The 24,477-nt window shown below is 50.6% G+C and overlaps 2 protein-coding genes across 2 annotated transcripts in view; both read right to left on the reverse strand.

Annotated features, from left to right (window-relative positions):
• LOC100586182 (polycystic kidney disease protein 1-like 2) overlaps positions 1-24,477 on the reverse strand; it is a 120,368-nt gene that overhangs the window by 45,835 nt on the left and 50,056 nt on the right. The window contains exons 17-30 of the mRNA XM_030823728.1: positions 24,309-24,440; positions 21,344-21,526; positions 19,289-19,413; positions 18,106-18,232; positions 17,041-17,172; positions 14,655-14,877; positions 13,572-13,765; positions 10,850-11,080; positions 8,284-8,385; positions 8,008-8,186; positions 5,790-5,936; positions 3,401-3,600; positions 1,859-2,076; positions 1,022-1,238 (exon numbers count right to left, since the gene is read on the reverse strand). Of these exons, the coding sequence (XP_030679588.1) occupies positions 1,022-1,238; positions 1,859-2,076; positions 3,401-3,600; positions 5,790-5,936; positions 8,008-8,186; positions 8,284-8,385; positions 10,850-11,080; positions 13,572-13,765; positions 14,655-14,667 (1,501 nt within the window). The 5' untranslated portion in view covers positions 14,668-14,877; positions 17,041-17,172; positions 18,106-18,232; ... (1 more) ...; positions 21,344-21,526; positions 24,309-24,440. The remainder of the gene's footprint in view (positions 1-1,021; positions 1,239-1,858; positions 2,077-3,400; positions 3,601-5,789; positions 5,937-8,007; positions 8,187-8,283; positions 8,386-10,849; positions 11,081-13,571; positions 13,766-14,654; positions 14,878-17,040; positions 17,173-18,105; positions 18,233-19,288; positions 19,414-21,343; positions 21,527-24,308; positions 24,441-24,477) is intronic.
• LOC115837586 (polycystic kidney disease protein 1-like 2) overlaps positions 23,655-24,477 on the reverse strand; it is a 50,873-nt gene continuing 50,050 nt past the window's right edge. Inside the window, exons 17-18 of the mRNA XM_030823743.1 lie at positions 24,309-24,440; positions 23,655-24,171 (exon numbers count right to left, since the gene is read on the reverse strand). Of these exons, the coding sequence (XP_030679603.1) occupies positions 24,106-24,171; positions 24,309-24,440 (198 nt within the window). The 3' untranslated portion in view covers positions 23,655-24,105. The remainder of the gene's footprint in view (positions 24,172-24,308; positions 24,441-24,477) is intronic.

Here is a 24,477-nt window from a genome sequence, read left to right on the forward strand (position 1 = left end):
TCACCATGTTGGTCAGGCTGGTCTCGAACTCCTGACCTCAAGTGATCTGTCCACCTTGGTCTCCCAAAGTGCTGGGAATACAGGCGTGAGCCACCGTGCTTGGCTAACACCTGGTTAATTTTTAAACTTTTTATACAGGCAGGGTCTCCCTATGTTGCCAAGGCCAGTCTCGAACTCCTGGCCTCAAGCAATCCTCCTGCCTCAGCCTCTTAAAGTGCTGGGATTAGAGGCGTGAGCCAGTGCTCCCAGCCATTTACTTAATTAGGAGGATTGAAAACGAATAGAGAAAGGAATAACTTTTCCCGTCTGCGATTCCAGGTTCCTTTATGGTTTTTACTGCCCTGACTGTGGTCTTGCGTCCTGCCCCACACATTCAGGCACGGATCGAGTTCAACTTTGCACCCCAGCACTCTACAGAAGAAGGCACTGAGGCATCGAGAACAGAGGTCACCTGTCCATGGTCACACAGCTGGCTAGTGGCAGATCCAGGACCCAGACATGGTTCTTCCAAATGGAGATAAGACAAAAGACAGATGGATGGCTCCCACCTTACGGAGTTCACATTCCAGGAGGATGGTGCAGGCTTTTAAACAATTCTCACCTGATTGATTACTTGGCCACAAGCAGGTTAAATGCAAGAAGCTTAGGGAGCTAAAGAGCGTGTGGCCAGAGGCCCTAGGGTAGGTTAGAGGCTTGGATTGCTCTCCCGAAGAAGGAATGCTTAAGTCAAAACTAAAATTTCAGCAGGTATTGGCCTGGCGAAGAGAGGAGAAAGAACATTCTAGACTGAAGGACCAGCCTGTGTGAAGGCCGTTAGTGGGAAGGCAGCTTGGCATTGTAGGGACAGTAGGTGCCTGAGGTATATAGAGGGAGGGCACAGCCGGTGGTTCAAGCAGAGGCTGGTGAGGGAGACCCGGGGACAACTTCTTGGTCCCCTAGTGATGCTGATGTACCCCTTTGCTGTGTCTCCACCCAGCCCCAAAATGCGGCTTCTCTTGGCACAGACATACCCAGGGCTTACCTTTCATTTGTGATGACCCCAAAGTGAGTGTTACGGGGTCCTCTCTCTTTTTGGCTTCCTCCCAGAACACCTGCCCTGATGTGTTCTGTGGACAAATGACATCTTCCACCAAGGCCAGGAGACTGTTGATGTCCATCAAGTTCACTGAGTCCCAGCCCAAGGCGGGGGATGGCACCTTGAGAGCTTTGAAGAGGGAGCTGACGATCCTTGACACATCCTGGTGGGGAAAGGGGCCATGAACCAAGGTGAGGGGTGCAGCACAGGGGTCAAGAGCACACCCCCTGGGCCTGGCAACCTGTGTAGGGACCCCTGCTCCGCCCACTGAGATGTGATAGTGACCTCCCTAAGCTTCCATTTGTCAGCTCTTAAACCCTCTTCTAGGGTCTGAACTCATTCCAGGCTGTACTCCTCAAAGCGTGGCACACAGTAGGTGCTCAATGAAAGCTTATTGACTGCATCAATGCAGAGCGGGGAGTCTCGTCCATGGGCTTCCAGCCTGGGAGTCTACCACGAAGGCATAATTCTTTGCACATAGTAGATAGTCAAAAAGTATGTGGGTGTATGCGTGTGTGCACATGTGTATGTACGTGTCTGTGTGTCTTTGTGTGTGTATGTGTGTGCACATATGCATATGTGCACCTATGTGTTTGTGCGTGCATGTATGTACAGATGCATGGGTGCATGCACGTTGCATGTGTATGTGTGTCTTCAGTTGACGAATTTTGGCAGCTCATGCTGCCAGGCAACACAGGGCTGCTGGGCCTCAAGTCCCAGGCCTCACTCCCACTTCTGCTGAGGCTAGAGCACCCCCCAGGCTAGCTGAGGTTGAGGACCTGCCTTGGTCACTGCCTCAGGTGTCAGAAGGCCATCCTCCACGGGCTGTGGAGAGGGAGTCACGTTGGGGGACCCCCGGTCCCACTTCCCAGTGTTCTGCTCCTTCGCGACCCGGGGACGGGTGTTCCGAAAGATCTGAACAATCAGGAGGTTGATGGGGAACATGAGGATGGAACTCTCCAGGCCAATCATCACCTCCTGCCAGGTGAGTTCAATTTTACCTGGGGAAAGGGAAGGAAGGGGTCAAAGGGAGAGGCCACCACCCAGAGCCCAGTCCCGTCTACCCCTTGTGGAAGGTGGCTGGGCAGTGAAGGGTTAACCCTGCCCAATGCCTGGGAGGTCACCACTCAGCCCTTGGAAGGTCCTGACTGCCAAGAATGTCTTTGTTTCCGTAGGGTCTTGGGTCACACCGGATGGTCTGTGCTAATGATGAGATTTAGGTGGGGGCCTAGACCATATGATGTCAGCTGGACCTCTAGAGGGGCTGGAGGCAAAGTCCAACCAAGTGGGTGTCAGCCATGCCTATATGTTGGAGCCCCAGTAAAAGTTCTGAATAGTGGCTGGGCATGGCGGCTCACGCCTGTAATCCCAGCACTTTGGAAGGTCAAGGTGGGTGGATTACCTGCGGTCAGGAGTTGGAGACCAGCCTGGCCAACATGGTGAAACCCCTTCTCTACTAAAAATACAAAAATTAGCTGGGCATGGTGGTGGGTGCCTGTAATTCCAGCTACTCGGGCGGCTGAGGCAGGAGAATTGCTTGAATCTGGAAGGCAGAGGTTGCAGTGAGCTGAGATCGTACCACTGCATTCCAGCTTGGATGACAAGAGCAAAACTCTATCTCAAAAAAAAAAAAAAATATTGTGAATTGCAAGGCTGGAGTGAGTGCTCCTGGTTGGCAATACTCCATGTGCACTCTCACATACCGTCAGGAGAAGTCAGCACCATCCACGACTCCACTGGGAGAGGATGCTGGAAGCTATGTGCCTGGTCTCTTCTGGCCCCTACTCCATGAGTCTCTTCCCTTTGCTGGTTTTAATCTGTATCCTTTCTGTGTTTTTTGTTTTTTTTGGTTTTTTTTTTTTTTTTAGTTGCAGTTTTGCATTTTTTTGCCCAGGCTGGAGTGCAATGGTGAGATCTCAGCTCACTGCAGTCTCCGCCTCCCGGGTTTAAGTGATTTTCCTGCCTCAGCCTCCTGAATAGCTGGAACTACAGGTGTGCAACACCACACCCAGCTAATTTTGTATTTTTAGTAGAGATGGGTTTTCACCATGTTGGCCAGGCTTGTCTCAAATTCCTGACCTCAGGTGATGCACCTGCCTTGGCCTCCCAGAGTGCTGGGATTACAGGCTTGAGCCACCGCTCCAGCTGTATCCTTTCACTGCAGTAAACCGTAACTATGAGTACAATGGGTTCTGTAAGTCCTGCTAGTGGATCACTGAACTGGAGGATGGTCTTGGGACTCTGGAATGGCAGTGGCATTGCTGGAGCAGTGAAGGCTCAGGTCCACCAGCCACTAGCCCTGACCTCCATGACACTGGGAATTACCCAAGTCCATCTTTTGCTCAGCTGGGTCCTTGGGGACCCCCCAGAACATGATGCTGGTCAGCATGGTGCACAGCAGCAGGGAGAAGCAGCAGGACACCCTCTGGACGCGGGTGAACCTGCTGCGAGCGCAGCGGCTGAAGACGGAATACCAAATGTGTCCATCCTGGAAGCCCGCGGAAGTCTTCATGAAAAACAGGTGGCTGCAGGCACGCAGGGACAGAGAGACAGGCATTTAGGGAGACAGGAATGGGGGAAACTGGTCTCTGTGGGTCGTTCTTGGGATGAGAAGGAGGAAGAGAGGCAGAGATTTGTTTCTAAGATTGTTCACACTTTTTTTTTTTTTCATATAGTGTCTTGTGTCTTGCTGTGTCACCCAGGCTGGAATGCAATGGCACAATCTCGGCTCACTGCAACCTCTGCCTCCCAGATTCAAGCAATTCTCCTGCCTCAACCTCCCAGGTAGCTGGGATTACAGCTGCCCACCCCACGCCTGGCTAATTTTTTGTATTTTTAGTAGATATGGGGTTTCACCACATTGGCCAGGCTGGTTTCACACTCCTGACCTCAAGTGATCTGGCCGCCTTGGCCTCCCAAAGTGCTGGGATTACAGGTGTGAGCCACCGCGCCAGGCCACATTTTTTTTTCTTTTTTGGACGGAGTCTTGCTCTGTCGCCAGGCAGGAGTGCAGTGGCATGATCTTGGCTCACTGCAACCTCCGCCTCCGGGGTTCAAGTGATTCTCCTGCCTCAGCCTCCCAAGTAGCTGGGACTACAGCTGTGTACTACCATATCCAGCTATTTTTTTTTTTTTTTTTTGCATTTTTAGTAAATACGGGTATCACCACATCGGCCAGGATGGTCTCAACTTCTTGACCCCTTGATCCGCCCACCTCAGCCTCCCAAAGTGCTGGTATTACAGGCATGAGCCACCGCGCCCGGCCCCCCAGTTTTTTTTTTTTTTTATAGACGAAACACAGCATCTTAGCAGCATCACCTAGAGTTAACAATGAAGGCTCTGGAAGTTAGATTAGAATTCTAGACGGCCCTCTTCCCAGCTGTGTGACCTCGAGCAAGTTACTTTGTTCTTTGTACCTTAGATGACTTGTCTGTAAATTGGGGCAAGTAATAATAACAGAACCTACCTCACTGGATTGTTGAAAGTAATAAAAGTGATAATTTCGTATAGCATTTGGGGCAGTAGCTGGCATATAGGTCAATATTCAATCGCTGTCAGCATTGTTATTTTTGCTGTAATTTTAATATAATAATATAGCTAAAATACTATTAGTTTTGTTACCGTTAGATCATTGGAGTACAGTGGTTAAAAATCCCAGGGATGGGCCGGGCGCGGTGGCTCAAGCCTGTAATCCCAGCACTTTGGGAGGCTGAGGCGGGCGGATCATGAGGTCAGGAGATCGAGACCATGGTGAAACCCCGTCTCTACTAAAAATACAAAAAATTAGCTGGGCGCAGTGGGCGGGCGCCTGTAGTCCCAGCTACTCGGGAGGCTGAGGCGGGAGAATGGCGTGAACCCGGGAGGCGGAGCTTGCAGTGAGCCGAGATAGCGCCACTGCACTCCAGCCTCGGCGACAGAGCGAGACTCCGTCTCAAAAAAGAAAAAAAAAATCCCAGGCATGACGGAGTGCAGTGGCTCATTCCTGTAATCCCAGGACTTTAGCAGGGCAAGGAGAGAGGGTTGCTTGTGGTCAGGAGTTCAAGACAAGCCTGGCCAATGTAGTGAAACCCCATCTCTAATAAAAGTACAAAAATTAGCCAGGCATGGTGGCATGCACCTGTAGTCTCAGCTACTTGAGTGGCTGAAGCAGGAGAATCGCTTGAACTCAGGAGGCAGAGGTCACAGTGAGCCAATATCATGCCGCCGTACTCCAGCCTGGGTGACGGAGTGAGACTCTGTTCAAAAACAAAAAAAAAAATCCCAGGCATGGCCAAGCACAGTGGCTCCCACCTGTAACCCAAAACTTTGGGAGGCTGATACAGAGGATCCCTTGAGCCCAGGAGTTTGAGACCAGTCTGGGCGATATGGTGAAACCCCATCTCTACAAAAACAGTTGGGCATGGTGGTGTGTGTCTATAGTTTCAGCTATGCAGGAGGCTGAGGTGGGAGGATCTCTTGAGAAGGTCGAGACCAGCCTAGGCAACTTAGCAAGGACCCGTCCCTACTTAACAAAAAAAAAAAAAAGAAAAAGAAAAAGAAAGCGAGGCATCGTGGTGCATGCCTGCAGTCCCAGCTGCTCGAGAGGCTGAGGTGAGAGGATTGCTTGACCCAGGGGGGTCGAGGTTGCAGTGAGCTGTGATCGTGCCACTGCACTGCAGCCTGGGTGGCGGAACAAGACCTTATCTCAAAAATAAAGAAAACAAAAATAAAGTACCTGAATTGTTTTCTGTCCTGCTCCGTGGCCACAGGAAACACCTTGTCAAGGACACAATCTCCAACATCAATGGATAGCCAGGAGTTGCACAGGAAATACCACTTCCGGTCCCTCGCCAGGTCATAGACCAGCACCCGGCTCACATACCTGGAGAAGGGACCCAGAGTTTTGAGGATAAGGTGGAGCAGGGGAGGAGGCTTCATTGGACATCACCAAGGTAACAGCTTTGCAGACATGAACCCAAAGAACAAGAGCTCCTCAAAAAAAGAAACCATATTTTTCTTTGTTCTTGGTGCCTTAATTAAAACTGGCCTCACATAAGGAGGTCAGCTATTGTAGAGAGCCACCTCTGGGAAGCTGCCATGTTTCCACAAAGATGCTGCAAAAAGGTGCATTTGGAGACCATTAACCTGTACACATGGCACCAAGCTCAGGGCCAGCATCCAGGCATGAGCAAGTAAAGCCAAATTGTCTAAATTGTGCGTGTTCAGGCAGGTGCAGGCTGGAGTACGCAGAACATGGTCCTCTCTTGGATTTCTTTCTTTCTTTTTTTAAATTTTAGACAGAATCTTGCTCTGTCACCCAGGCTGGAATGCGATGGAGTGATCTTGGCTCACTGTAACTTCTGCCTCCCAGGTTCAAGCGATTCTCCTGCCTCAGCCTCCCGAGTAGCTGCGATTACAGGCATGCACCACCTCACCCAGCTTATTTTGTGTTTTTAGTAGAGACGGGGTTCCTCCATGTTGTTCAGGCTGGTGTCGAACTCCTGACCTCGGGTGATCCACCCACCTCGGCCTCCCAAAGTGTTGGGATTACAGGCGTGAGCCACCATGCCCGGCCTCCTCTCTTGCATTTTTACCCAAAGAATCACCATCTATCTTGGGCTGAGGACTTCGTGGGTATCTTCTAACCTGATTTAGATCTTTGAGGTCTGGGGAAGAATTGAAATTATCTTGCCTATCCTGTGATGTCAGATCGAGCAGCAGTTTTCCCTGTTGCCATATAGCCAACAAGAACAGCAATGATGGCTGGGCGTAGTGGCTCACGTCTGTAATCCCAGCACTTTGGGAGGCCAAGGCAGGCGGATCACTTGAGGTAAGGAGTTCGAAACCAGCCTGGCCGACATGGTGAAACCTCGTCTCTACTAAAAATACAAATAAACAAATAAACAAACAAACAAATAAATAAATAAATAAATAGCTGGGCATGGTGGCATATGCCTGTAATACCAGCTACTCAGGAGGCTGAGGCAGGAGAATCACTTAAACCCAGGAAGCAGAGGTTGCAGTGAGCCGAGATTGTGCCATCACTCCAGCCTGGGTGACAGGGTGAGACTCTGTCTCAAAAAAAAAAAAAAAAAACGAACAGTAATGATAGCAATAGCCACTCTTCACTGAGAATTTACTACATATTGGGGGCTATGCTAAGATGCTCTTGACAGGCATTTTCTCATTTCAGGAAGGGCAGCCCTGTAGGAATGCAAAAGTCACCTATGTCAAGGTCACAGGCTTTTCTGGGGCAGCTGACATCCAGTGATGCAGTGCCTACAGGGGTCAAGACCTGGGTCTTTCAACCCAACTTGGGACAGCTCCAGAGCTCCCCAGTGGTGGACCGCACTGTTGCTGGACTGCATCACAGCTCGACTTTTCTGCCATTCTGCCTCCTTCCCTCCCTTCCCAGGCGCTGGTCCCAGGGCCCTGTAATAAATACCCTGCATATGCAACTCCACCTCAGAGCCTGCTTCCTGGGAGCAACCTACAGCAGCCGCACTTAAAATATCAACGCTTAATCCCGTAGGTGAATTAAAGTGCTATTGGTTTTCTAAAGCCGCCAGCTACTGACGGGTGGTCAGACAGGACACTACTCATCTGGGGCACTCATTTTGGCCTCAGAATGCAGAGAAACTTGCTCCAAACTTGCCACCTGTGTGACCTTGGGCAAGTCACACAGGTTGATGCTGCAAAACGGTCAAGGGTGGGGCTAGCACTGAAGGTGGGGCTAGCTGTAGCCTCCACTCCTTCTCCTAGCTAGTGATCCAGTTTGTGTGGACCATGAACCAGTAGGCTTTTCTAACCCTCGGTTTCCTCATCTGTGAAACAGAGATCATTCTCTGTGTCTTGCAGAGGCTTGTGAAGATCAGGAAGGAGGCAAATGTACAGTGCCCAGCCCTGGGCCTGGCATTTTGTAGGTTCTTATGGTTTGTCTGCCCCCAACTCACCAGGATGGCCGGTCCCCTGAGTTGTCGTGCCACAGCCGGAGGCTCTGCAGTTCTCCCAGGGGGAACAGGGTGGAGAGGAGGAAGGCATCCACTGCTCCTCGCTCAAAAACCGCAGTGTCGGGAGCAGACAGGTGGTGGGGCTCACTCTCTCCATCCAGGCCATACAAGGTGACAGTCACCTGAAATCCAGAGACCAGGAGTGGCCAACTCCACAGTGGCATAGCAGGGCTGGGTAGGATGTGCTGATTAATCAGTGGACCTCGCATAGGCAGGTACCTTTGAGGACGTGGCTGCCCCTCGTCGGTGTCCCGTGTAGACTGTCACCAGGTAGTGGTACTGAGCAAAGGGATCATTGTCTTCCAGCACTGTGACCTTCACCTGAAGAGAAGGACAGCATTAGGAAGGCCTTGCTTGGTGGGTTCGTGTATCACCCACCAGCCAAGAAGGAGCTGATGATTCGTGACAATCATGAATTGGGCAAAGCAAAATTACATGTGCCATTTATTCATCCCCTCAGGTGAGAACTGTTCTTCATAAAAGCAGAGTTTCAAGTGCAAAACACTGGGAAAATAAAAAAACACAAAGTACATTCTTTTCTTCTTCCTTTTTTTTTTTTTTGTATCGAGACAGAGTCTCGCTCTGTTGCCCAGGCTAGAGTACAGTAGCTTGATCTTAGCTCACTGCAACCTCCACCTTCCCGGTAGCTGGGACTACAGGCGTGTGCCACCAAGCCTGGCTAATTTTTGTATTTTTAGTTAGAGACGGGGTTTCACCATGTTGACCAGGCTGGTCTCAAACTCCTGACCTCAAGTGATCTGCCCGCCTTGGCCTCCCAAAGTGCTGGGATTACAGGCATGAGCCACCATGCCCGGCCCCAAAGTACATTCTTTATGAGATATGACCCCCATGTAGTTAAATTGGAAATGAACTTGATAAGCTGAGAACATTGAATGTTTGACCTGGTGAACCATACAAATTCTGTACATGTATAAATTCTCATAACATTTGGAACCAGGTGGTGTTTCTGAGAGAATTTAAAAGAAATGAAACGTTAAGATAGTTTAGCAACAAATGAACTCATGGAGATAGAGAGTACAATGATGGTCACCAGAGGCTGGGAAAGGTAGTGGGGACGGGAATTGGGGGGAAGACGAGGTGGTTAATGGGTACAAAAATTAGAAAGAATGAATAAGATGTAGCCCGGGCACGGTGGCTTACGCCTGTAATCACAGCACTTTGGGAGGCCAAGGCAGGTGGATCCCTTGAGGTTAGGAGTTACAGACCAGTCTGACCAATGTGGTGAAAACTGTCTCTACTAAAAACACAAAAATTAGCTGTGCATGGTGGCTGGCACCTGTAATCCTAGCTACTGGGGAGGCTGAGGCAGGAGAATTGCTTGAACCCAGGAAGTGGAAGTTGCAGTGAGCTGAGATCACGTCACTGCACTCCAGCCTGTGTGACAGAGCAAGACTCTATGTCAAAAAAAAAAAGAATGAATAAGTTGAATAAGATCTAGTATTTGATAGCACAACAGGGTGACTACAGTCAATAATAATTGTACATTTAAAAATAATTAAGAGTATAATTGGATTGTTTGTGACACAAAGATTAAACGCTTGAGGAGATGGATACCCCAATTACCCCAATGTGATTATTACACCCTGCATGCCTGTATCAAAATGTCCCATATACCTCATACGTATATATATCTACCACGTACCCATAAGAATTAAAAAAAATTTTTAAAGAGTTTGGCAAAAAGAAAAGAAATTAGCCAGAGTTGGCCAGAGGCTATAGTCGACTCCAAGATGCGCTGCCCAGATCCCCCTCCCATGGAGGACTTGTTGCCTCAGTTAATGGGGTCAAAAATGCAACAGCTACCTCTGTTGAGATTGTGCCCCCTTGGGGCAGCCAGTACCCAATGACCAATTGGCGGAGGGTCTGGGTGTGGTCAAGACCTGGGCATCTCAACCCGAATTGGCACAGCTCCAGTGCTCCCCAGGGGCTGGGCCGGGCTGTCACCGGGCTACATCACAGCTCAGCTTCTCTGTCTGCGCATGCTGCCTCCTTCCCTCCCTTCCCAGGTGCAGGTCCCAGGCCCCCTTAATAAACACCCTGCACACTCTGCATGCTCAACTTTGCCTCTGAGTCTGCTTCCCGGGAACCAACCTACAGCAGAGGCACTTCAAGTATTAATGCTTAATCTCTTGGGTGAATCAAAGACAGCAGTATCAGTGCTGAAACTATTATGTTATTAAATTTAACCCACATGAAATCCTGAGTGATGTTGCTTCGGGGGAAGGGGTAGGAACGGAGAGAGTTTCACAGCTCTGTGACAATGCAACCTTGCATTCATTCATTACCTCTTCTTCAGATAGCCATAAATATTGGCTGAAGGCCAATATGTATGTGTCAGGCATACTGCATATATTGGAAAACAATTTTTTTTTGAGACGAAGTCTTGTTCTGTTGTACAGGCTGGAGTGCAGTGGCATAATCTCAGCTCACTGCAACCTCCACCTCCCAGGTTCAAGCGATTCTCCTGCTTCAGCCTCCTGAGTAGCTGGGATTACAGGTGCATGCCACCACGCCTGACTAATTTTTGTATTTTTAGTAGAGATGGGGTTTCACCATGTTGGCCAGGCTGGTGAACTCCTGACTGCAGGTGATCCGTCCACCTTGGCCTTCCAAAGTGCTGGGATTACAGGCGTGAGCTGCTGAGCCCGGCTGGAAAAAATCTTAAGTAGAAAAATACCCTCTTCCCGTGAAGCCTAATATTATTTGAAAACAATGGAGTCTTCCCCAGGACGGTGTACACAGCGCCAGTTGTTCTCAGCCTCACCTTGGCCTGATCCTGAGCATCCTTCCTCCTCGCCCAGATCACCACCAGCACGTAGACCACACACAGGCAGCCCACGGTGGTCACGACCACAGGGTTGTTCTCGAAGGTGCCAAAGAGCTCAGCAGTCTGGTGGATGTCGATGGCATTGGGCATCACCAGGAATGTGCTTCCGAAGAAGGTGAGGTGGTTGCAGAGGCAGTGTGCCTGGTAGGGGCTGGTCTGGGGCCCCACCTGCAACCCATAAAGGGGCTGTCAGTGGAGACGCTCGGGAAGCTCAACCCCTGCTCGCTTGAGCCCAGGGGAGGAGAACGGCATTCGCTTTGAAGGGTGCACACTATACTGGGGGGTGGGGTGGGAAGACCACTGGGAAACCAGCTTCAAAAGCCGCTGTCGCCAGGCTGGAGCGTAGTGGCAAGATCTCGGCTCACTGCAGTCTCCACCTCCCGGGTTCAAGCAATTCTCCTATCTCAGCCTCCCGAGTAATTGGGACTACAGGCATGCACCACCACACCCAACTAATTTTTTTTGCATTTTTAGTGGAGACGGGGTTTCACCATGTTGGCCAGGATGGTCTCAATCTGCTGATCTCGTGATCCACCCGCCTCAGCCTCCTAAAGTGCTGGGATTACAGGAGTGAGCCACTGCACTTGGCCAATATTTTTTATTTAATTAAAATATGCAGATAATATTATTTATAATATTTTTGTATCCATCATTCTCAGTGGACAATTGTGTATATGTTGCCAGTCTGCTTTCCCTTTTTTTTTCTCTTCTTCTGAGATAGGATCTCACTCTGTCGCCCAGGCTGGAGTGCAGTGACACAATCTCTGCTCACTGCTGTAACCTCTGCCTGCTGAGTTGAAGCAATTCTCATGCCTCTGCCCCCCAAGAAGCTGACATTACAGGCATGCACCATCACACCCGGTTAATTTTGGTATTTTTGGTAGAGATGGGGTTTCACCATGTTGGCCAGGCTGGTCTCAAACAGGCTGACCTCAAGTGATCTGCCTGCCTCAGCCTACCAAAGTGCTGGGATTGCAAGCATGCACCACAATGTGGTTCACGTCTGCAATCCGAGCTTCTTGGGAGGCTGAAACACAAGAATTGCTTGAACCCCAGAGGCAGAGGTTGCAATGAACTGAGATCACGCCACTGTACTCCAGCACGGGCGTCAGAGTGAGACCCCGTCTCAAAAAATACATATATGTTGCAAGTAAATTTGAGATATCCTTTGTCCCTCATCCCCTATAGGCAACCGTGATCACAAATTCGGCATTCACCCCTGTGGTCCACCTGATTATCATTCACAGGACAAATATTTGTGGGGTGCTAATTCTACATCCAGCAACAGGCTATGTGCTGAGAGAACACTGGTGTGACTAACACATCCCAGTTTGCCGGGGCCTTTCCTGCTTTTCAAACGGAAAGTCCTGAGTCCCAGGAGCTCCTTCAGTTCTAGGCAAGCTGGGACAGTTGGTCAGCTTATGCCGAAAAGCAAAATAACCTGGGGGAACCACAGGAAGAAAAAGAGAAGGACACAGCTTTGAGTTCTAAGCTGGCATCTGGGCACCAGGAAGATGTGATGGCACTTGGGCAGGTGGTGCCTTGTGGTGCAGGACAACATAGCCGGGCAGGAAGGGGACCGGAGTGAACTAGGGCAGGGGCTGCCATCTGTGCCTGTGCTTCACACCTGCATGGCCACCCCCAATCCCCCGGGAGCATGCAGTCACCCCCTAGGGCCATCTGGTGGGTAAAGAAGATGGTTTGTTTGTTTGTTTGTTTGAGACAGAGTCTTGCTCTGTTGCCCAGGCTGGAATGCAGTGGCATCATCTAGGCTCACCGCAACCTCCACCTCCCAGGTTCAAGCGATTCTCCTGCCTCAGCCTCCTGAGCAGCTAGGACTACAGGTGCCCACTGCCACACCTGGCTAATTTCTGTATTTTTAGTAGAAATGGGGTTTCACCATGTTGGCCAGGCTGCTCTTGAACTCCTGACCTCAAGTGATACACCCGCCTCGGCCTCCCAAAGTGCTGGGATTACAGGCTTGAGTCACCGCGCCTGGCCCTACATGTAAGATTTGGGACAAGTCAGTTGAGTTTCCTGAGCCTTTCTTTTGTCCCCTGTAAAATGAGAGTCACAGCTATCTTGGAGATGATTGTGCAGATTTGATGAGCTGCTGCAAGCAAAGCATGGAGCCCTGCACCTGGCACAGAACTAAGGGCTGAGCTATGAGTTCATTCTCTTGGAAATGACACCCTGGCCTCCCTTAACAATCTAGAGGCAGCAGGGATTTCTGAGTAATTTGTCGCCTGGGTCAATGACCATTTGTTCTCAGTGGTGAACAAAGCACATTGTTGCTGTCACACTGGGGGCTCCCAGTGCACGGAGGGAGACAGATGTCATTTAAATGATCTCATGCGTAGAGGTGAAATGACCCCTCTGCTTAGTGCTATGGATGAGGAGCTCTGCGGTTGGATGCTCTGGATGTGTGTGCTCTGGGGGTTCACAATAGGAAATCTGACTTAGGGAGTTAAGAACAGTTTTCTCGAGGAAGCAATGCTTAGGCTGGAGCAAGGATGAGGCGGGTATCCCAGGCACCAGGAACAGCAAAGGCCCCATGGAGAGGCTCAAGATGCTGTGCCAGAGGAACCAAAAGGGGACCCTACCTGAGCTGCGCACAGCCCACCAAACCGCCTCATCTCCTTCACTTTGCTCTCCCTACCTGGCACCCTGAGTCGTCCCAAGTCTCCTGGACCTCATCCCAGAACACACAGTGAGACAGGAAGGTGGTGATGCCAACTGTGAGGTCCCTGCCGGGGGCTGGCTCCAGGTCAGACTCAGGGACCACAGTCAAATAGTAGACCCCTTCTCCAAAACGCAGGTCCTGTGGGCTCAGGATCCATGTGGGCAGCTCATCTGTAGGAAAGGGGGTTCCAGGTCAGCCTGAAGCCTCTTTGAGATGGGCATTAAGATCATGGGAGAGGGTGACTGAGGCCACTTGGCAGGGAAGCAGACCCTGCTGGTTTTCCCCCACCCGTGATATCCTAGGAGCACTCTCTCCTCCTGAGACCAGGAGCATAGAAGAAAGGGCACTCCCCAATCAGGGTGCACGGCTGATTCAGACAGACAAGGGCTGAAACACAGATTCTGCTCCTTATTGGCTGTATAATCTCAGACCAGTTCCTTTTCCTTAACCTCTTTGCTCTTATCTGGAAAGTAGAGATTTTTTTTTTTTTTTTTTTTTTTTTTTTTTTTTTTTTTTTGAGACAGAGTCTCACTTTGTCATCCAGGCTGGAGTGCAGTGGTGTGATCTCAGCTCACTGCAACCTCTGCCTCCCGGGTTCAAGCTATTCTTGTGCCTCAGCCTCCTGAGTACCTGGGATTACAGGTGTGCGCCATCTCGCCCAGCTACTTTTTGTATTTTCAGTAGATATGGGGTTTCGCTATGTTGGCCAGGCTGGTCTTGAACTCCCGACCTCAAGTAATCTGCCTGGCTCGGCCTACCAAAGTGCTAGGATTATAGGCGTGAGCCACCACACATGGCTGAAAGTGGAAATTTCAATAGTTCCCCGTGCCAAGGGTTGTCATGAGGATTGCAATGAGGTCAGTCCTATATGAGCTTGTAAACTTCCTCAGGGCATATAGTAAGTGCTCACCTAATGTTGGCAAATAGTAACACCAATGAAAAATAAGCCACTGAATGTGTGGAGTGGTTTTTTCTTTGCTTTTCTTCCTATGGCTTCTGATTTCCAAGTGAAGCTGATCGTACCCCAGGCAGCAGCTCAGGAAATGGTCACAGGCCTACCTGGAGCCGCCATCCGTACAAGGTGAGTTTGGGCATCGTAGCTGCTCTTGTTGGGGTGGTAGCCATAGCCCAGGCTAAGCGTGAGTGCGATGTCTGGTCTTCAGTGCAGCTGGATCCCCAAGGTTGCCGCCCCTGAAGTCACATTCACCCACAAAGCTTCAGGACTGCTCAGGTTCAACGTGGTTGGCTGGCTGTGTCCTTGCGAATGCCAGGGCAGCAGGATCTGTGATCAGAAACAATCGTGTTGAAGGTGTGCCAGGAAGGCAATGCCAGCCCCTGGGCATCAGGACTGCTGTGCAGAGCTGTGTGGCCTGAGCACCTGGGAACAGAAATCCAGGCCGGGCTTTGATCATTGTATTAGTTTCCTATGGCTTCTATCACAAATGACCACCATGGGAAGCTTAAGCCAATATACAGTTGTTTCCTTACAGTTCTAAAGGCTGGAAGTGCAAAATCAGTTTCCCAGGGCTAGGGGAGAACCCACTTCCCTGCCTTTCTTGGCTTCTGGTGGCCGCCTGCATTCCTTGGCTCATGGCCCCTTCCTCGCATTAATCCAGCCTCTTGCTTCTGTCATCAAGTCACCTTTTTGTCTTCTGGAGTCACCTCCCTTTCTGCCTCCCTTTTATAAGGACCTCTGGGATGACACGGAGCCCACAGATAACCCAGGATAATCTCCCCAGCTCAGGATGGGCAAGACTCAAGCACATCTGCAAAATCCCTTTTGCAATTTTGTTGTATTTTTGTTTTTAGACAGGGCCTGGCTCTGTTACCCAGGCTGGAATGCAACGGCATGACCACAGCTCACTATAACCTTGAAGTCCCGGGCTCATGTGATTCTCCCACCTTAGCCTCCCAAAGCGCTGGGATTACAGGTGTGAGCTACCACACCTGACCTCTCTTTTGCATTTAAGGTGACATATTCACAGACTCCAGGGATGAGAACACAGACATCACTAAAAATTGTCACTGAATTAGGCATTGATGAGAAAATTGTAGAAGACAAGAATAAAATCATTAAAATTTTGAAAAAAATGAATTTATATTGCACCATGATATGTTTATGTTTTTGTTTAACTTTAAAGAAAATCTAATTGGACATTTTATTTTATTTTTTATTTATTTATTTTTTCAGATGGAGTCTTGCTCTGTTGCCCAGGCTGGAGTGCAACGATGCAATCTCGGCTCACTGCAACCTCTGCCTCCCAAGTTCAAGCAATTCTCCAGCCTCAGCCTCCCAAGTAGCTGGGATTACAGGTGCACACCACTACACTCAGCTAATTTTTGTATTTTTTTAAGTAGAGACGGGGTTTCACCATGTTGGCCAGGATGGTCTTGATCTCCTGACCTCGTGATCCACCCGCCTCAGCCTCCCAAAGTTCTGGGATTACAGGCATGCACCAGCGCGCCCGGCCTGTTGCTGTTCTTTTTTAAACCAATCTTGGTTCACTGCAGCCTCGACCTCCTGGGCTTAAGCAATCCTTCTGCCTCAGCCTCCTGAGTAGCTAGGACCATAGGTGCATGCCATCATACCTGACTAATTTTTGTATTTTTTGTACAGATGATGTCTCACATTGTTGCCGAGGCTGGTCTTGGACTCCTGGCCTCTAGTGATCCTCCCACCTTGATCGCTCAAAGCGCTGGGATTACAGGTGTGAACTACCACCACCGGCTGCTAAGGATCATTTTGAATGATTCTCTTCTTTAACAATTTTTTAAAAAAATAATTGGCCAACTTTCAATTTCAACCAAGTTGAAAAAGAAGACAGAGGCTGGGCGTGGTGGCTCACGCCTATAATCCCAGCGCTCTGGGAGGCCGAGGCAGGTGGATCACCTGAGGTCAGGAGTTCAAGACCAGCCTGACCAACATGGTGAAACCCCATCTCTACTAAAAATACAAAAAATTAGCTGGGCATGGTGGTGGGTGCCTGTAATCCAGCTACTCGGGAGGCTGAGGCAGGAGAATCACTCGAACCCAGGAGGCAGAGGTTGCAGTGAGCTGAGATCTCGCCATTGCACTCTAATCTGGGCAACAAGAGCAAAACTCCGTCACAAAAAAAAAAAAAAAAAAAAAAAAAGACAGAAATGTGGCCAGGCGCAGTGGCTCACACCTGTAATCCTGGCAATTTGGGAGGCCGAGGTGGGAAGATTGCTTGAGCCCAGGAGTTTAAGACCAGCCTGGGCAATATAGTGAGGACTTGTTGCTACCAAAACTTTAAAAAAAAAATCAACTGGGTGTGGTGGCTTGCACCTGCTGTCCCAGCTACTTGGGAGGCTAAGGTGGGAGGATCGCTTGAGCCCTGGAGGCAGTGGTTGCAGTGAGCTGAGATCATGCCACTGAACTCCAGCCTGGGCCCCCCTGACTTTTGAAGGCACCCCAAACTTCTACCTCGATATTCTGCGACAGATTCTTCACAGGTATGAGCTGACCACTAGGGCTGGTCACACGGAGGCCACCGACAGTCCCGCTGACATCAAAGTGGCTTCGGGCTGCAAAGGGGCTCTTTGGGAAACTCATCATCTGAAACCAAGAATAAGGAGTGTTAGCCAAGGCCCCCGAGGAGGTAGAGGGTGAAAGACAAGGTCCTAAGACTCAAGGAGCAGAAGCCCTGGTGTGTGGGGCGGGTGGGGCCAACCTTCCACTGCTGCTGCTTCCCCTGGCATGTTTCCAGCCTCAGGGCTGAGGCCGCAGAGAGCTTGCCCTAGAGGATCCATATCAGATTTGCTTTGGCTGAGCAATGACTGGAATGTAAAACCATCCAACTCTTTTGTTTGTTTGTTTGTTTGTTTGTCTGTTTGTTTGACACAGAGTCTCGCTCTGTCACCCAGGCTGGAGTGTAATGGCACAATCTCGGCTCACTGCAACCTCTGCCTTCCAGGTTCAAGCGATTCCCCTGCCTCAGCCTCCTGAGTAGCTGGGATTACAGGTGTGCACCACCATGCCCGGCTAATTTTGTATTTTTAGTACAGATGGGGTTTCACCATGTTGGCCAGGCTGGTCTCCAACTCCTGGCCTCAGGTGATCCGCCCTCCTCGGCCTCCCCATCCAAGTCTGTCTTCCCCAAAAGCCAGTAAGTCTTTAAGAGAAAGATGTTTGCTTTCATTAGAGCTCAGGGAGTACACAGTCAGATGTGCTTTAATTTGTGGATGGAAAAGAGCCTGGGTTGGCCATTTCCAAGTTATGACACTAAGCTGGAAGAGCTTTATTTCCAGTGACTACCTGAATCAAGGCTGCCGGAGAAATTTTGCAACACAGTGGAAAGAGGGTGAACCTGGGAGCCCAGAGGTCTGAGTCTGAAGCCCAGCAGAGCCACTTTACTTGTGGCTTTGGGAAAATCATTGAACCTCACCGGTACAGTGGGCATCATGATACTAAACACAAATGAGCAAATGCACGTGAAAGTGCTCTGCAAACTGTAAAGGCTGTGTCCAAGGACGCTTCTACTGTTATTACCTTTATATCCACAGGCTCCTGGCTGGCCTCCAGAGAGCCGAGGGAGGAGGCAGCGGGCAGCGTGAAGGTTGCAGAGTCTGCAGCATCAGTGCGCAGGGAGGAGCCTTGCCAGCTCCGGGGTTGTATTCTGGCCACAAGGTGAGAACAGAGGTGGCAGGGGAGGGAGGAGAAAGTCAGTGTTCGAGGGAGACCCCACACCTCCTGCACTACTGGGAGCCCAGCTTCACCATCAGAGTGGGGGTGTGTTTTGATCCCTACAGGTGGTTCAGCATGTTTGTTTCAGCAGAAGCAGCACAAGAGGCAGCTAGACTGGAGGCTCCATGAGGGTGGGGCTTTGCCAGCCTCGTTTACTGCTGTACCCCCAATGTCTACAGCAGCGCCTGTAGACATATAACAGGTAGCCCATCAGTATTTTCATTGAATGAATAAATGAGCTTGGATGCATGTTTTTCTCCAGGGTTATCTCCGCTTCCTACGTTGATCTCTGACGTCATGTCTTGACCCAGCCCCATCTTTTCTGGCCTTTGACCTTGCCCCTTTCTGATCATGTTGGGGACCCCAATTTAGATCGTTCCTCTAATCAGGATACTGCTTTGGGAAACTGTGTCTGAGATCTAAGAGGGAAACCCTGGCAGGAGGAACCGAGGCTTGGGGCAGGGGGTCCCAGTGTTGCCAGCAGCATTGTCCGGCTCCTGCTTGTCAGGTGGAGGAATGGAAGGTATGAGAGATGAGCCGTGTGTGTGTGTGTGTGTGTGCGTGTGTGTGTGTGTGTGTGCGCATGCACGCGCGCCCAAGGTAAGTGGATCTTGAGTCCCTGCAGGCCCAAGGAGCGGTGGCCGGCCAGACACACACAGGGCATGGTTAACAGCAGGTTGGTCCTATTCATTCATTCCCGTTGCCTGCACAGCTGCCATGTGACCGTCTCTCAGGACTCCTTCAGGTGGATCTAACACTGGGCTTGGCACTCCATGCCTCCCTTCCTGTGCTGTGCAAACACTCAACATGGTAACAAGGGGACCTTCTCTCGGTGGAAAGCCCTTCCCAGCTCTAGGTCCCATCACTTCTCTAGCTCCAAGGCTGGTCTCCTGAGCTCTGCCTAGCACAGGTTTTGGAGTGCGGCTGTGCAATGAACCAGGTTAGGGGATGAGCTTTCTTGGGGACCCGTGGTGCAGCTGGTTTGTACCTGTTTGTGTACACAGAGATGGAGGGGGTGGCCAGCATGGCTGGAAGGCTCCCCGGTAGTTTTCCCAGCAGGAGGGTGGTCTGCACATGCTCCACGACTCCAAGCAGCCGCGGCACTGTGACAATCTGGAAAAGGAGGCAGGAGGATGTTGCTATGGACCTGCTGACACACACCATCTTTGGTTACTGTCACCAGGCCAATGTGGGACCTTCAGGAGGGATCGGGAGAGGACAGAGAGGAGGGAGAAAGACTGCCTCGGAGGTGGCCCAAGAGCAGTACTCATAAAGCTTCCAGACTGGCTTCTGTGAGCCCATTCCATCCTCACAGTAACTCAGTGTGGCAGGGACTTCACTAGCCCCATTGGACAGATGGGGGATGGAGGCACAGAGAGGGTAGGAGACCGTGGGAGGTCACAAATTGATAAGGGGAAGAGCCAGGACTCACAGCAAAGCATATGGCTACAGAGCCCGTGTGCTGACCTGTCAGACAATGTGGCTGTCTGGGCTGCTGACATCTGCCAGCACCCTACGGCTTGTTCCAGGGGAAATGGACAGCTGAGAGCGAGGCCATTTCACCAGGTCACCTGGGCTTCGAATCTGCTCCCCACCCGTCCCAACCCCCAGATGAGATGCATCCTGACACCACGGCTGGTGCGGGGACCCAGGAAGGGCTGGATGTTTGCACATAATTCCTACTGGGGCACAGATCGTGTGCGTGTGTCTGTGTGCATGTGCACACGCATATGAACACACAGTGTGAAGGTGACGTCACTGCATGTGAATGTCAGTGTTTGAGCGTGTGTATGTGTGAGTGAATGTGAGTGTGGTCCTGAGCATGTGGGTGGGTACAGTGTTTGAGTGTGTGAGGGTGCATAGGTGATTGCATGATTATGGAGTGTGCAACCATATGTGAGAGTCCGTGAGTATGTGAGTGCATGTGACTGCATGGCCCTGTGTGAAGATGTGTGTGTGTAAATGTGCATCTAACTGTGTGCAAAAGTGTATGCTTGAGGCTGTGTGTGTATGAGGGCCTCTCAGTGTGTGTGTGAGCTTGCACATGAGTGTGAGTGTGGCCATGTGTTTTCGTGTGTGAGTGTGTTTGTGGAGATTGTGTCTGAGCATGTGTGTGTGTGCATCCACGCATCTTTGCGTGTTGTGTGTCTTTCAGTTCTTCCTGAATAGAGGTGATGGCCCCATGTGATAAAGACCTGTGTAACAGCAGGAAATGGGTTTTGTGGGTCTGTCATGATGCCATCTAGAAGGCTATGTCCCCACCAGGATGCTGGGGCCACGTGAGACAGTGCTACACCTATTCTTACTCTGGGCAGCTGCCTCTCTTCTGGGTTGTTGGTAAAATGAGCCACAAGTTTACCCAGACCTGCTAGGGGGTCCATATGATCTCTCCAGTTGGCGGCTTATTTGGGACGAGGCAGAGTGCCTTGATTTACACATGAGGAAATGAGGCTTAGGTAAGCTCTGTAACTTGCCCGGGTCACAACCCTCCTAAGCGACAGAGGCAGGATTCAAACTCAGGCTGTCTCATTCCAGAGCCTGTGATTTGCTCACCACCCCACACTGCCTCCCAGAAGCCCTGCTCTGTGGAAATTTTTTTTTTTTTTTTGAGACGGAGTTTCGCTCTTGTTGCCCAGGCTAGAGTGCAATGGCGTGATCTCGGCTCACTGCAACCTCCGCCTCCCGGGTTCAAGCAATTCTCCTGCCTCAGCCTCCCAAGTAGCTGGGATTACAGGTGCCAGCCATCATGCCCAGCTAATTTTGTATTTTCAGTAGAGATGGGGTTTCTCCATGTTGAGGCTGGTCTCGAACTCCTGACCTCAGGTGATCTGCCCTCCTCGGCCTCCCAAAGTGCTGGGATTACAGGCGTGAGCCATCGCGCCTGGCACGCCCTCTGGAAATTTTCTTCCAGCTCCCAGGGCAACACCTTAACCTCTGTGCCTCAGTTTCCTCATCGGCAAGATGGGGGAAAGCTCCACCTAGAAAAGCTGATGTGACTAAGCATTCAGTGTATTTGAGGTCTCCATCTGGCCTGGACACCCACCTGGCTGCTGCTGGCCTCCGCAGGCTCTTCTGGTCTGTTGCTCAGGGAAGCTTCCAGCACACTGCCCACAGCCTGAAACAGGTCCCTGGTGGCTGCCTGGCGCCTCTGGTCCTCAGGGCGGGCCTTGGCACTCACTGTCAACAGGGCCTCACTGGCATGCTGTAGAGCCAAGCTGGCCTCCCACTGGGTTCACCTAAATAAGGAAAAGCAGTGTGAGCCTCTGCTTAAGATAGACCATTCCTGTGTCATTCAAGGGACAAGGGAAGCAAGGAGGGGAACAAGCCAGGAAAGAGCTGGGCTAGACCTGGCACACAAGCTCCCTGTATCTCTGGCTTGAGACCAGGTCCTCCCACCTTACCGTCCTCTGAGATCCTTCAGGAGAGTAGCCTGGTCTGCCTCTGAATCCTTACCAGAATGCCCTGCACAGTGCCCAGCATATAGTAGGTCTTCAGGAACATTCAATGACTAGGGGACGGATGGATGGATGGATGGATAAATGAAGGATGGATAGGCAGATGGATAAATGGATGTATGGATGATAGGTGGATGGGTGGAAAATGGATGGATGGAGGATGAATGAATGAATGGGTGGATGGAGGATGAATGGGTGATGAATGGATGGATGGATGGGTGGGTGGATGGTGGGTGGATGGATGAATGGTGGGTGGGTGGATGGATGGAGAATGAAGGATGGATACGTGGGTGGATAGATGGATGGATGACAGGTGGATGGGTGAATGGGTGGAAGATAAATGGATGGAGGATGGATGAATGATGGATGAATAGATGGGTGGATGGTAGATGAATGAATAGGTGGATGGTTGGGTGGGTGGGTGGGTGGGTGGATTCAGTACGTATTCAAATTTTGTAGTTTTATATGTATTTTTGAAATTATTTGTCTAATGTCTGGCTGTCTCAGTAGTCTGAAAGGACCGTAATGGCAGATGCCATGTCTACCTGATTTGCTGCTGAATTCTCAATGAGTTGCACGTTACCTGGCGCATACTTGACATTCAGGAAGCATTTGTTAAATGAATGGTGAATTTAACGCATGCAAGAATGGATAGAAGGATAGAGTGGAGGATGTGTACAGGTCCATGTATATACAGTGTATATGCATGTTAATAGACGGATTAGCTAATGGATGTGTAAATGGGAAGTGTCATATCAAGAATAAGCCCCAGAATCAAGACCAGCCTTGCTGGCTTTAGTCTGGAAGATTTTAGGGGCACAACCTCCTACCAGAGTGGGTAGGGCAAAGCCAGGACAGTTCTCTTCTCTTCTGTTTTTGAGACAGATTCTTACTCTGTTGCCCAGGCTGGAGTGCAGTAGCGCAAGCATGGCTCGCTGTAACCTCGAACTCCTAGGCTCAAGTGATCCTTATGCCTCAGCCTCCTGAGTAGCTGGGACTACAGGTATATGCCAGTATTTAGGCTTTTTTTTTTTTTTTAAATAAAGATGTGGTTTCCCTATGTTTCACAGTTCACAGACTGGGCTTGAACTCTAGGGATCAAATGATCCTACTGCCTCAGTTTCCCAAAGTGCTGGGATTACAGGCATGAGCCACTGTGCTGGCCCACTTTCCCTGTTTTTAGGGCTTCTGTTTATTGTTATTTTTTTCATAGGGTTTGCTCTGTCTGCCATGCTGGAGTGTAGTGGCACAATCATGGCTCACTGCAGCCTTGACCTTCTGGGCTCAATTGATCCTTCCATGTCAACCTCCCAAGTAGCTAGGACTACAGGTGTGCACCATGATGCCCAACCAATTTTGTTTTGCTTTGTTTTTGTTTGCTTGTTCGTTTTTTCAGATGGAGTCTCTCTCTATCACCCAGGCTGGAGTGCAGTGGCATGATCTCGGCTCACTGCAACCTCCACCTCCCGGGTTGAAGCAATTCTCTTGCCTCAGCCTCCCGAGTAGCTGGGACTACAGGTGCACACCACCATGCCCAGCTAATGTTCGTATTTTTAGTAGAAATGGGGCTTCACCATGTTGGCCAGGCTGGTCTCAAGCTCCTGACCTCAGGCAATCCACCTGCCTCAGCCTCCCAAAGTGCTGGAATTACAGGCGTGAGCCACCGTGCCCAGCCTTTGTTTTGTTTTTGAAGGGATGAGGTCTCACTATGTTGCCCAGGCTGGTCTCAAACTCCTGGCCTAAAGCGATGCTCCTGCCTCTGCCTCCCAAAATGCTGGGATTACAGATGTCAGCCACCGCACCTGGCCCAAGACTTCTTTTTTAACCCTTGGCTGTCAGAACCCTGGGAACATGGTGTTTTAATTTGAGTTCTCCAAAAAGCAGATCCCAGAGCAAGGATTTGAGAGCAAGTCATTTATTTGGACATGATCCCAAGAAACACTTGTGGGGAGTAGGGGGTGTGAGACAGGGAAGGGTGGAAGCCAGCAGAGGAGTGTGATCAAGCCTATTTCCTGGGATTCACTCCTGCTTGGGATTATCCATCAAGAGGGGTGAGGGAGCTGGGGTATTTATACACCAGCTCCATTAGTCGCTGAACACTGCATGAATTCACAGCCATATGGGCAGGTAGAGTAGGCTCTGAGGGTCAGAGAAGACCCCCAGAAGGATAAGGAAGGGCAGGAACTGGCAGCCGGATGTCAGGCTGGTGTGCACTGAAGTTGAGAACATGGGCAGTCAGTAGCAGTGTCTGGACTCACATTTGGCCACCCAAATATTAATGAGATTCAGTTACTCCCTCAACTTGCTCACCAGCAAATGCAGGAGTGAGATTCTGGGCAAACAGGCCCTCTCACCCAGTGTGAGATACACAGGCTGCAGGAGGGGCACCTTCCCATGAATCGCCCATGCAGGACCCCTGGAAAGAAGACGGCAGAGGTCTTGGCAGCCCCAGGGGAGCCCTGTGGCCAAGGGACCCCTTCAGCCTATGCTGATCACCCACCTGCCGTGAAGGAGCATGTCCCATGATAGCCTCAGTACATGGGAGCTACTCACCTGGGCCGAGGGTGTGAGTTCCTTACTCCGGCAGGTCACCTCTCTCAGCACCTCAGCCAGCTCCTGCACCCTCTGCATGTCCTCCAAGCTGGCAGTGACTGCAGACAGCGACCCCAGCACATGCTCTCTGACCTTGGCATGGGAGAGAAAGGCAGGGAGAGGAAATGTA

The sequence above is a fragment of the Nomascus leucogenys genome, chromosome 2 (genome assembly GCF_006542625.1).
Source record: "Nomascus leucogenys isolate Asia chromosome 2, Asia_NLE_v1, whole genome shotgun sequence".
Classification (NCBI taxonomy): domain Eukaryota; kingdom Metazoa; phylum Chordata; class Mammalia; order Primates; family Hylobatidae; genus Nomascus; species Nomascus leucogenys.